Source organism: Prionailurus viverrinus, chromosome D3 (assembly GCF_022837055.1).
Source record: "Prionailurus viverrinus isolate Anna chromosome D3, UM_Priviv_1.0, whole genome shotgun sequence".
Classification (NCBI taxonomy): domain Eukaryota; kingdom Metazoa; phylum Chordata; class Mammalia; order Carnivora; family Felidae; genus Prionailurus; species Prionailurus viverrinus.
The window spans coordinates 27,614,100-27,627,059 of NC_062572.1; the positions used below are offsets into that span (position 1 = coordinate 27,614,100).

Consider the following 12,960-nt stretch of genomic DNA (forward strand, 5'->3'; position numbering starts at 1 on the left):
CGTGGAAACCACCGGTGACCTTGACGAAAGTCTGCTTAGCGTGGCCTTGGGGTAGAAGGGAGGAGGGCACCTGGAGACAGAGTGGTCAGTGGAGGGGCACCAAGGTGGGCAGGGTAGCCGGCCCGGCCAGACGAGGACATCCAAATGTCCTGGAGTGATAAGCAGGCGACGACTGGGCCCAGAAAGGCCCCACCTGCCCTATTCCGTGCCTTAGCAGGGCCAGGGGCACAAACCTCAGAATGGCGGCTTTTCCCCCAGCCTGCACCTCCTGCCTGGGGCTCAGGGCCGCCCTTCCTGCCCGAGACGTCCCGCAACAATAATGAATCCCTGTCCTGACACAAAACACAAGGTTCCAGGGCTCGGGAGGACCCCAAAGCTGGTCAAAGTGGGACCAGCCCCCACGCTGGCTGGACACAGCCTTAGGGCATGCAGCAGAGGCAGAGGGTCCTGGGGTCTGAGCCCTGGAGCCACCTCCCACTCTGGGAACACTGAGGTCCAGGGGACAGGCCGTCCCATCTGTCAATCTCCCCAGCGGGCCGGAAGGGAAAAGGGGAATCCTTCAAACCCAGGCCCCTGTGCACACATACAGGTGCATGCGTGCACACGTGCCTTGCTTGTACGCACACACGCGTGCTCACGGGCACGCACCCAAGAGTCGCAGAGGCCCCAGCGACTCAGAGCTGTACCTGTCTATACCCCACACATTCACACCCGTGCTCACAGCCACGCAGACCTGCACCCCCAGGCACACACCCAGCTCCCAGCCGCCGCCAGGTGGGCCAGGCTCCCAGTGAGAGAAGCCCCCAGCCCAGCCCCAGGTCCCACCAAGTCCGGCTTCAAGATGCCATCGCAGGTCTATGCTCCCACCTGGTGGCCATTTGAGGAGCCAGACGTGACTCAGCCAAAGCGTATAGAAGGTGGTTTCGGGTTTGGGTGTGGGAAGCTGGATGCTTTGAGGGGTTACAGGGGGCTTGGGGGATCACCTCACTCAAATTCTTTGTTACAGGGCGTATTCCAGCTACTGGACATCCCAGGCTCTGCAACGGATGCCTCGATCCAGGATGGCCGGTGAGAAGCCGGCCTTACCGTAGGAGTCTGTGCTAAATCTCCCTCCCCGGGGGCTTTGAAGGAGCAAGACAAGTGACCCGGCATCTTGGAAGGCTCAGCGGCCTTGGGCTGCAGTAGCCCGAATGTAGCCCTCACAGCAAGGGAGGGGCGAGAGCAGGTGCCCTTATGGACAGCCAGGTTGGGCAGGAAGCAACGGGGGAGGGGAGTGTCCTGGAGAAGAGAAGTCTTAGAGGCAGACTCAGAGCCACTGTCCCTTTCTAAATGGACCTTAGCCTCATTTGGGGGCTACGGATGGGTTTGCCCCATGGTACTCCAGAGGGCGAGATGCAGCTTTTCATCCCCAATTGGCGGATGAGAACGCTGAGGCCAGAGAGGTGTCGTGGTCTTTCCAAGGCACTCGAGGGGCATCGGCAGCGGCTCCAAAGGCCTGCGACTTCCCCAGTCCTCCCAGCAGCACCTCCGTCAGGCCTCCCTGCCTCCTCTTTTGCCCGCTTTCCCCTATCCACCCAGGAGCCCAGGGGAGCCCTTTCCAGCACACGTCAGACCATCTCACCCCTCTGCCGAAGATCCCCCAAGCTGGCATCATGCTCGGAGCAACAGCCGGGAACATCATGACCACATAGAAGACCTGCTGCGATCCAGACCCCACTTGTCCTGGCCTCCTCACTGTCTCCTCCTCCACACCAGCTGCTCTCCCCACTGTTATCTTTATTACTGGGGGCCTGTCTTCCCCCTCGAGAATGGAACGCCCACCGGGGCAGGCTTATCGGTCTTCCTCCCTGCTCTTTCCTCCATGCGGGGCATAGAGGAGACCCTCTTGTCAGTATCTCAATCAATGGGACCAATGAATGGGATCAAAGAGAGAATCCAGCTCGAACGGCTCAGTCGTGGCTGCAGGACCCGCCACCAGGTGGCGCTGAGAGATCTCCTTTGCTTTGTCTTGACACAAACTGGCCATTTCCACACTTGGCAGGGAAAAAAAATTAAACAGAAGGGAGGCTTCTGTTTCCCGAGGTATGTGGGTGTCTGGGACTCTCGAGTAGGCAGTATGGGGTTCAGAGCACAGAAAGGCTGGTGGCCTGGGTTTTACCCCCGCTGTCCCCCTTGCTGAACACAAGGGCTGGCCCCAGAACACCTCATCTGTAAAACGGGGCTAGGAGAGGGCCCGATCTTTCCAGGTGGGTGTGAGCATTAGTTGAGATGATATGTAAGGTGCTAGAAGCAGTGGCTGGTGCAGAAATGATATTTGCTCAATATCTTCTCATTATTATTGTGTGTAACGCCCCTGTTATTTCTATCCATGACTCAAGGTCCCCCTCGATGGAGGGGGGAATCACGTGGTCCTCGATGCCCCCGCGATGCCCACAATACCCCAGACCTTTTTATCTGGCAGGATGCTACTCACAGACAGGTTTGCAGGGGGCTTTGGCTGCCCTGCTCTCCCCTGAGAGGCACAGGGGACGCCCCACCGCCGCGGCGAGCACATGTTCCCATGGTCCCCCTCACCTTGCCTGCAGAGGGCGCCGGGGGCCTCCGGGGCTGGAGGGCGATCAGGTCTGGCCCGGTGAAGGTGTGGGGCAGCTGAGCCCGGTAGCGGTGCAGAAGCGTGTTCAGGACACTTGATTCGTTGACACTGACCAGGGAGGCCAGGTCCTCAGCCTGGTCCAGCTCGGGGGGGTTGGCCTGTGAAGCATCACACAAAGTGTCCTCTGGCCTCCTGGGCCTCCATACCAGCACCACCACCCGTACGCGCACACACACGCACACACACACACACACACACACAGCCCCAGTGACCTCTTTTGGGAGAGCTATTTGCCACAGACCAGGACAGAACACAAAGACTCTGGAGAGAGAGAAACAAATCCGTATAAAACTCGTTTGCCCTTTGCATAGCCTGAGAGCCACCTGTCTCTCTCTCTCTCTCTCTCTCTCTCTCTCATTAATTTATTTGGAGAGAGAGAGAGAGAGAGAAGAGGGGAGGAGGAGAAAGAGAGGGAGGGAGAGAATCCCAAGCAGGCTCCATGACGTCAGCACAGAGCCCGACGCAGGGCTCAATCTCACAAACCGTGAGATCATGACCTGAGCCGAAACCAAGAGTCAGACGCTTGACTGACTGAGCCACCCAGGCGCCCCTGCCACCTGTCTCTTCACACCGGTCCTCCCTCCTGAACTCACTGCCCCAGGAGGGGACAGATTCCTGAGACGGACACAGCAAGATTCAGAGAGCCTTCTCAAACACTATGAGAAGGGTGGTGTTCTAGAGTGGCTGTTGCCTCCTCTCTGGGTCTTGCCAGGGAGCTCTACACGTGTTCTGTGACCCTCGAGGGTGAAGGCCAATGGCCAAACAGCCCCATTTCTCTGACAGCCCATCGTGCACTGATCCCTTGGAAATATGCCCAAACTCTTCCAGAAGCGAGGAATGATTGCAGCTTCTCCTTGGGACGTCCCTTCTAAAAGCCTTCCTACCATTCTTTCCAGCCTCAAGGAGTTTTCAGGGCCTACTGCTCTGGGGTTTGGGCCAAGCCTGAGCTCTCTCGTGGGTCAGCCTTTTTGTCAAGGACACAAGCCCACCGCAATAAAACCCCAAACAATAGTCCATCGAAACCTCGGCTACAGTTGATGACAAGCTGCAAATTTGGCTCTGAATCCCCTGGCAGCCAGGGTGAAAAGGGAAACCCACCCTGTGGCATGATCTGCAATGTCCGTAAAATGAAAAGCGGTCACATTCCTGGATCGGGCAGAACGACAAACATGTTTGTGAATGTGTCTGTATCAAGAGAACCCCGAGAGAGAGAAATGACCTCCTGACGATACGCCTCCAGCAGAGCAGTGAGTTCCAAGATGGCCTTCCTTACAACTCCCTCCAGGGCATCAAGCCAAAGCAGCCTGTGCAGTCAAGTGCAAGGAAATCTCTTGCAAGGGTGGGGAAAGACGGTGCGGGGCAGGCGGGGAGAGAGACGGGGGGCTCACCCTATGAACACACTCCTCGTCCACCTCAGTCACGGTTTTGTCAGCATCGATGCAAACTCGCACCCTTCCTGCCGGCAGGTCGGCTGTTCCCTCATCCGGCTTCAGGACAGTTGCTGATGATAGCCCCGAGAGACAGAGAGAGAGAGAGAGAGAGACCCAGAATCTGAAGCTGAGCTGTCAGAACAGAGTCCAACATGGGGCTCGAACCCATGCACTGTGAGATCGTGATTTGAGCCAAAGTCAGACGTTTAACCAAATGAGCCACCCAAGTGCCCCATGGACGCGGCATGCCCCTCACCCTTCCCCCCAGACTCTGATCTGGCAAATACGGCCAGCAACAGAGGGGGTGCAGGAAGAAAAGACTTAGACCCTCCCAGATGGGCTAACACCCCTAATTACCAAGAGTAAATCCATCCTTCTGAACCAGCCACACTTTCTCTGCCTCGTACCATCTGTCCTCAGGAGCCTGACAGCAAAGATCACATGAATCAGGTGACCAGGGGGACGCTGCCCTCCCTCCGCCCCCACCACCCCCACCCCACCCCCTTGTCCGGAGTGAACCCTTCACATGGGAGTTTCTCACGGTGTGATCTGGGCCCACTGAAGTCAGAATCTCCCCCAAGGGAGGGCAAGTGGGGTGGCGATTATTTACAGGCAGATGCCTCGGCCCCACCCCTGGCCCCTGGAGTGGAACCGCTAAGACAGGGCCCGGGAATCTGCATTCTGAGCAATCTGCTATTTACGCAGCCCCGAGTTTGAGAACTCTGTGAGTAAGCTCAGCCATGACAGGACATCTCCGTCTTGGGACCTCCGTCATGCCGTGGAGACTCTTACCCCAGGATCGGTGCAGTGGGGGCCCCAAGATCCCTACGCATCAAGGAGGATGCCCCCAGGAGCAACTCTTGCCCATCCCCCCAACCTCGGAAGGCTCCCTCCTGCCCCTCCCCCACTCCGGGGGCTGGAGCCCCTCACCTGATCCAAGTCTCTGCTCTGTCCTCCTCTGCTCCCCTCCGGCAGGGCCAGCCCCTCTTCACCCTCCTTCCGATCCTGAGGACTGTCTGCATGGCCCTCCAGAGCAGGTGGTCCGGCCCTTTCCAGCTCCGTCTCCAGGGTCTCTGTCGCGTCATCCATTCCCGCACGGGGCTCCCGGGCATTCTGTCCTCTGCTCTCTGGCCGGCCCTCCTTCCCAGCCGCCGCTGGGTTCTCCCTGCATGCACCCACCTCCTTGGGGGTTTCACAGCCCTTCTCTCTCTCCCCCCCGGCTCTACCTGCCTCCCCGGGCTCACTCTGAGGCCGCCCTTCCTCTCCTACCTTGGTCTGGGGCTCCCCTGCCTTCTCTGTCCTTCTCAGAGGCTGGCCTGCTTTCTCCACCCCTCCGGGAGCTCCCCCCACCTTCCCGGGCTTCCCCTGAACCTTGCTCATCTTCTCTGCCTTGACCTGAGGCTCCTCTGTCTTCTCTGCCTTACTCAGCAGCGAACCTTCTTTATCCTTCTTACTCCGGGGACCATCCCATTTGCTCCTGCTGCCCAGGGAGACTCCCCACTTTCTCACCTGGATCTGGGCCCCAGCGGGCTTGCCGTTGCCCCCCAAATCCTTGGAGAGGTTCCCCTTTGCCATCTTGTTTGGGGGGTCCCCTGCCCCCTTCTCTGCTGTAGCTGACCGTCCCCCTTCGCCTGGCCCCTCTCTGCCCTGGAGTTCACCCCCTTTCAGCCCTTTGGTCTGGGGGTCCCTGCCCCCTTTCCCCACCACGCCTTGCGTTCCTGGGTCCACAACGCCCTCGGTCTGGGTCTTCTCAGCCTTCGGGGCTGTGTCCTTAGTGCCATGAGTCCCTGGAGTCCCCCCCTTCTGTTCCCCTCCAGGGTCTGTGGCTGGGGGTGGGGTCTTACAGGTGGGGGCGTCATGGGGCTGGGTCCTCTGCTCCGGCTTGGCTGAGTCCGGGTCCAGCTTGGCCACCATCAGCAGCACGTCACCCCTCCTCACACCTCTCTTGAAGGGCAGGGGTTTTCTGGCTGGGGTCCCACTGGGGCCCGGCTCCTGGGGCTTCTCACCATTGATGCTGGTCATCAGCACGGGGTCTGTGGGGCCGGCCTCCTGGCTCTCCTTGCCCGGAATGTTTGAGTTCTGCGGAGAGCCTGACTGGCTGCCTTGGGGGATTTGCTGGTTTCCAGATTTGGTGCCACTGTTGGACTTGCCCTTGGGTTGGCCAGCAGAAGTTTCTGGGGTCTAGGAGAGAGGCCACAGCCACACTTAGCTGCTCGCTGACCAGACAGCCTTGTCACTCAGTCACTCACTCACTCATGCACCCAGCCATTCACCCATCCAGAGACCCCCAGGCACCGATGGGACACAGGACTGGACAGGCCCTGTGCCAGGCAGTGAACTGAACCCCAACACCCTGGACCTTGGCCCAGCACCTCAAAACCAAGCGAAGGAGTGGAAAGAGAGTCGACTTTGGAGCCCGACAGACCCAAGTTCAGCTTCTCACTCTGCCATTCGCCAGCTGTGTGGCCTTGGGTAAATGGCTTCCCCTCTCTGAGCCTATTTCCTTAACAATAAAATGAGTTTCGGGGCGCCTGGGTGGCTCAGTCGGTTAAGCGTCCGACTTCGGCTCAGGTCATGATCTCGTGGTCTGTGAGTTCGAGCCCCGCGTCGGGCTCTGTGCTGACAGCTCAGAGCCTGGAGCCTGTTTCAGATTCTGTGTCTCCCTCTCTCTCTGACCCTCCCCTGTTCAAGCTCTGTCTCTCTCTGTCTCAAAAATAAATAAACGTTAGAAAAATGTTTAAAAAAAAACAATAAAATGAGTTTCATAATGGCCTACGTCACAGAGAGAGCGTTAGGGTTCGTGATAATGCACAGAAACTGAGCCCAGTGCAGAATTCGTCCTTGGTAACAGTAGCTCCCTCTGCTGTCATTGGTACTTTTGCTGTGTCACTGCTATTATTACTATTATTTCTGCCTTGAGTCTTCCTGCTGGGCCAAGAAGAGGGAAGGGGCTTGGGGACTAGAGCAGAGGACCTGTTCTAGTCTTGGCTGGGACGCTTTCCAGCTGGGTGACGGTGAACGACACCACCTAACCTCTCTGAGCCTCGGTTTTCCCTCCATGCAAGGCCAGGGTCACCTGACCATCCAGAGTTTTGGTGGAGTGAGATGTGGAAAAGCGCTTTGGAAGTGGCAGAGAGCTGAACGGAGTTGTTGCGACTTTTGCCGTCCGGATGCACTCCCCATGCCAGGTGAGAGCCCTGGCATGTCCCCCACGGTCTTCCCCGGACCCTGCCCCCCTCGGTGGTCCTCCCCCCACCCCTACTCCTGGCCGAAGTCCTCCCAGCCCACCTACCCCCCACCCCACCCCCTCGCCTGGCCTGGACATCTGATCTCCGACGCCCCCTGCAGGCTCCTCTCCCAGGCTCTTCTGCTGCCTTGTGGCGTCAGCCCCACCCCGAGTTTTGTCCTCAAACCAGCCTGGCTGTGGCCTGAACTGCTCACAGGGCCACCTGGGCCGCTGCTTCTACAGAAAGAGAGCTGGGGGGTGCAGGTGGGAGGTCCATCCTGATGCCTGGCTTCTCCGCCTGCCCAGGTCTGGGTTCTGCATCTGGGACCATGTTGGCCTCCTCCCCACACACCTGGGCCCAGGACTCAGTTTCTCACCTTCTTCTTGCACCCAAACCAGCCCCCAGATCATGTCGATTCCACCTGCCCGGCGTCACACTTTTGTCTCCCTTCCCAAGCCCGGGTCTGCGTTCATTTGGGCCACAGTCACAGTCCCCGAACTGGTGGCCTTTGAATCTGCTGCCACAGTCATTTGAAACCTGATCAAAAGATTTTGGCAGTGGCCCCCAGCCTATGGGAAAGTCATTCCCTGCCATCACCTGCCATTCAAAACCCTCAATGAGGAGTCACCACCCTCCATTCTGGCCTTATAGTCCCTGTGTGTCCCCATGCCTGAGCCACGCAGGGGCATCTCTTACCACATCTGATGCTTCTCTGCTTCCATGCTTCTGTCCACATCAGCTCGCTGCCCGGAATGTTCTTTCCCCCTCTTCGCTTGTCGATGTTGTACTCATCTTTCTATACCCAGCTCAAATGCCACCCCTCTGCAAATCTGTGCCTGCAGGCCTCGCTCAGAACCTGTCTCACGCACCCATGAGGTCCCAGGGCACTGTGCAGGTGCACCATCAGCAGCAATGACCACATTCTGCACCCCAGTCTGGCTTTGACTTGTGTCTCTGCCCCGTTTCAGGTGGTGGAGGCCTCAAGGGCACGGTCTCCACGGCTTTGTCACGATGATGATGCTGATGGTAATTATAACAACCATCATGCACAGATCACTTTGCAGTGGGTCCTACAGGACCATCACACCCTATTTAACCCTCGTAAGAACCCACCGAAGTAGGTTCTGAACTCCGCCCCCATTCTATGGATAAAGAAGTGAACACAAGGCTATCAGGTGGCCTGAGAGACAAAGCCGGAATGGAAAGTCATACAGGCCTCTGGGAGTCTAAAGTCAGTGCCCTTAATTGAAGCATAGTCACAGCCTTACTTGTCCCCAGGACTCACTAGAATCTCCTGGGACCTTTTTTCTTTTCCTTTTTTTTTTTTTTTTTTTTACATTTATTTATTTTTGAGAGGCAGGGAGAGACAGAGTGCAAGCAGGGGAGGGGCAGAGAGAGAAGGAGACACAGAATCCAGAGCAGGGTCCAGGCTCTGAGCTGTCAGCACAGAGCCCAACGCGGGGCTCCACAATCCTTGAGATCATGACCTGAGCCGAAGTCAGACGTTTCACCGACTGAGCCACCCAGGCGCCCCTAGAATCTCCTGGGAGCTTTAAGAAAACAGTGATTCTGGGGTGCCTAGGTGGCTTAGTCAGTTGAGCATCTGACTCTCGATTTTGGCTCACGTCATGACCCCCAGGGTTGTGGAGTCAGGCTCTGCACTGAGATTCTCTCTGCTTGTGATTTTTTCTCTCTCCCTCTGTCTCCTTCTCCCACTCCTCATGTTCTGTCTATCTGAAGAAGAAGAAGAAGAAGAACGATGCTTTGGCCCCAATCGCAGACAGTCAGATGGAGTTGGCCTGGGCTGTGGCTGCCCCAGTGATTCCAGAGTGTAGCTAGGACTGAGAAAACCTGCTCCGGTGCCCATGGCCTAGTGGCTCAGTCTGACCTTCTCGGGGCCAGGCAGGACACAGCCTTGGAAAGAGGATTGGCTGCACTTAGCACATCTCTCCACTGTCTATACCATTTTAAAAAGTGAGTCAGTGCCTTATTTTCTAACCAAACCACCACAGCAGAAACAGTGACATGAATTTGAGCCACACGAGGTAACCGGCCCTACCCTCCCTCACCCAAATCCTTTGGATTTTCTCAGTCACCAAAGCCCTCAGTCCGCTCTGAAGCCTTCTCAGTATACGGGGAGGAGGTGCCTGTAGAATCACTGGGGCCAAGAGGAAACTCACAGCGCATCCATTTTACAGATGGGCAAGCTGAGGCCAAAAGAGGGGAAGGGCTTTGGCCTGGACCACACAGAGCGGTGGGGTCAGAGCGAGAGCCCAGTTCTCCCGACATTTGACGTGGGTCTCTTTCTGCCCCGTGTGATTCCAGCCTCTTCCGGTCTCTCGCTGGCTCGGGGGCCTTTGGAAATCCAAGCCGCCTCTCTGAGCTTCGTTTTACATCCCTGCAAACTGGTGGTGGAGTCTAACGGCTCCGTGCAAGGATTAGATGGGGGCCAAATAAAGCAGTTGTGCTGGGGTAAGGAGAAAGAGTCTGGTTATTTACCAATCGGGACGAGAAAATCAAATTGGCAAGAACCAGCCAGAGCTTGCTGTGTCGCAGAAACATGTCCCGGGGCGGCCGTGCTCCAGCCCCAGGAACATCTTGGCCCAAGGTCCAGACACCTGTTGTGCTCTGAGGCCTGTCCATCCTGCATCTTGGCTCTGAGGCTCTGCCTAGGCCCTGGGGCGACAGTTTGTCCCCATCCTATGCTCGGCTCTGCTTCTTAACTTGTGCGCGGTGATGCCAGCACGGCCTGCGGCCTCATGGAACATTTTCCTTCCCAGGCCTCTGTGGCCACATCGGCCACCTTGCTCCCCAGACTAGCCCTTTCCCAGGCAGCTCGCCAGTGCAGTGAGCACACAGACTCTTGCCCTCGCTCTGCCGCTATCTGGTCTCATGACCTTGAGCAAGTTGCTCGACCCCTCTGAACTTCAGTCTCCACCTCTGCTAAGTGGGTATCATCTGATCCACCCCATTGCCGCGGGGTGGCGGGGGAGGGCGGGGATCAAAGGAGCCCAGGAGAGGCAGAGTGAACCTTGTCTAGTGATGAACGGCCTCCAGTCACTTTGCATCGTGATCCAACAGCAGCCTACGGAGGTTGACTTTGGCCCTCGCTTATGCCTGGGTCAGGGAGGGGTGGGGGCCGAGCCCGTCCTCCCTGTCATCCTCCCCCACAAAGACGTGGCGGGGATGTGTTCAACAGCTGCTGCCGTTCAGCTGCCAGAGAACTTCTCTGAGGCAGCTAAGTCATTGTAATTGGACAGGTGCGGGCACGTGGGGGATCGGACAGGCAAACAACAGCTGAAGGGGGGTGGGAGGTGGAGCTGAGGTTGTCACTGGATTGGAGCTGACTCCCGGCCGGGAGGCGACCAGATCTCTCAGCCCAACCCCTGCGGTATTCACCCCACCTCAAGGGGGCGCCAGAGAGACCCGAAGCCATGGCCTGTCTGCCTGACAGCGATCCGCCCACGGTGCACTCCAAGCCCACCTGCCTGGTGTCCAGCCTCGTCCATCCTGCCTGGGGTCCCCGGCTGAGCGGCTGGGGACAAGGAGGGAGGCAGCTCTGGCCGCCGTCAGGGATAACTCTGCAAGGTCTTAAAGCACAGGGACTGCATCGTGTCCAATGACTGCTTCAATCCAGCAGAGCTATTCAGAATAATGAAGGGATTTAGTGGACACCAACCAATCAGAAAGAACGTCAGCTGCACCGAGGGACTGAGGTCCCTTCTTGGGCCAAGCACTAACCCTTTGATTATTGCCATGTGGCCATTCCAAGGCATTCAGGGGAGGGGAAGCCGGAGGGCACCGGAGCGGGGGTTGGCCGGGGCCGTGGCCGTTTACCACACGGTGTGGAGAGGTTTCAGGATTTTAACAACCGGTACACCTATAACCAGTAACTGGATATCTTTTCCGCTTAAAGTAAGCCAACTACACATCCTTAGGTAACATCTAGGTTTCCCTTTCTGCAAAAAGAGGGGTAAAACGATCCCCACCATCGTACATCAGCCAATATCCTTCATTCATTCATTAAACATTTGCTGAGTACTCGCTATGGGCCAAGTTCTACGAGAGGTTCTCAATACAGAGTGGACGGGGAGAGAGAACTATTGCGCTTAAGGAACTGCTAGTCTGATAAGCCCCACGATCAAATATTTAACTATGTCGACCACAGTGAAGACAAACACAGAGGGTGCTGGGGGAATCGGAGGAAAGAGGGCAACGGGAGAGCTTTCCAGGGATGTTCCAGAGAGGTCCCATTTGAGCTGGGTTTTGAAGGATGCGTAAGAGTTCCATCGATCAACTGAAGAAAGGATGTTCCTCAAAGCGGGGAGAACAGGAATAAAGGCAGGATGACAAGTGGCTGGGGAATCTCATAGGACAGGACGATGGGTATCGACAGGCACCTCGTCCCCCTTCCCGTGGGACCACTTACCTCTTGTTCAGGAGAGCCAAGCGCTGCCTGTTTCCTCAGTCTTGCTTCCTTGGACTCTTTCTCAGTCTCCCGGACCAGTTGCCTAATGAAGCCTCCTGGGATGACAGAGAACAGGGGAGGGGGCGAGGAAGGTGGAGGGCTCTTGTCCTCCTCCCGAATCTGTTTTGCAGAAGCAAAGAAGGAGACAGCTCCGTGAGTGAACCAGTGGAAGCAAGTGGCCCTTTAAGATGCTCACAGTGGAACCCGGGGGAGGGGACCCCAGGGAGGACATACATGACTCAAGCGCATGCGTGAGCGGCAGTGGCAAAGCGGATGAGGTTCGGCGGGGCTCTGGGGGGTTTCTGTAAAAATCCAACCCTGTGGCTATAGCCCACTCCACTGACCCAGGGCTGTGGCTTCCTGATGGCCCTTAAACCAGGACCCAGGCCGCCAGGGGCTGGACGCTGGCATTCTACACCAGAAGCAGAGCCTAGACCCGAGCCAGCTGGGGTCAGGGGGCAGCAGAGACTCCTCTGCGAACCGCAGCGACCTTGGGGACTGATGCAAGCCCACCCGCTCTGGCCGACCGGGGTGTACATCTTTAACCGGCATCACCGTGACTACTCACGGAGGGGAGTGAAAACGTATAGCGCTTTCTATGGAAGAGCTATACCCTGGTTTAAATAAGCTCCTTATCAAGGTCCTCGGTGGGTGGCTGGCAAGGACCTGATCGCCCCAGCCCGGCTGAGTAAAGGGGAATCCAAAGGAGGTAGGAAAGACGAGGAGACAAAGCGGAGGCCAGGGGATAAGGTAAGTTGGTGCAGACCTCCGTCCGGGGAGAGAAAAGCAGGGAAGTTGAGGGGCTGGTTGACCCCACGCCTCTCTCTCTCGATGGAGGCTGAAGCCATGTCATGAGAGAGAGGGGAGTCTTAAGGCCCGCTCAGCAGATGCTGTCCTCGTGCGATAAACCAGATCAGTGTGGGAGGGGCAAAGGCAACCAGGAGGCAGCCGGGGAGAAGCTTCTCGACCACCCCACTCCTCAGCCTTCCAATTCATCAAATCATGCACGATTTGATGAATGGGAGACGGTGGGGTAAAGGGGATGAATGGTGGGATGCGGGGTAAAGGAGATAGCAGGCGTCAGAGAAAGAAACAGCCCTTCATGGTATCTCGTGGGAAACAACAAAAGGGAAATGAATAACTCGGAAGAAGGGCCTGATTCCAGTTCTCCATGGTGACAGG

At 57.2% G+C, this 12,960-nt stretch overlaps 1 protein-coding gene across 1 annotated transcript in view; it reads right to left on the reverse strand.

The window, feature by feature from the left end:
• MYO18B (myosin XVIIIB) overlaps nucleotides 1-12,330 on the reverse strand; it is a 242,643-nt gene extending 230,313 nt beyond the window's left edge. The window contains exons 1-6 of the mRNA XM_047828294.1: nucleotides 12,215-12,330; nucleotides 11,740-11,959; nucleotides 5,014-6,264; nucleotides 4,441-4,507; nucleotides 4,042-4,154; nucleotides 2,575-2,751 (exon numbers count right to left, since the gene is read on the reverse strand). Of these exons, the coding sequence (XP_047684250.1) occupies nucleotides 2,575-2,751; nucleotides 4,042-4,154; nucleotides 4,441-4,507; nucleotides 5,014-6,264; nucleotides 11,740-11,959; nucleotides 12,215-12,330 (1,944 nt within the window). The remainder of the gene's footprint in view (nucleotides 1-2,574; nucleotides 2,752-4,041; nucleotides 4,155-4,440; nucleotides 4,508-5,013; nucleotides 6,265-11,739; nucleotides 11,960-12,214) is intronic.
• Between the last annotated feature and the right edge of the window lie 630 nt (nucleotides 12,331-12,960).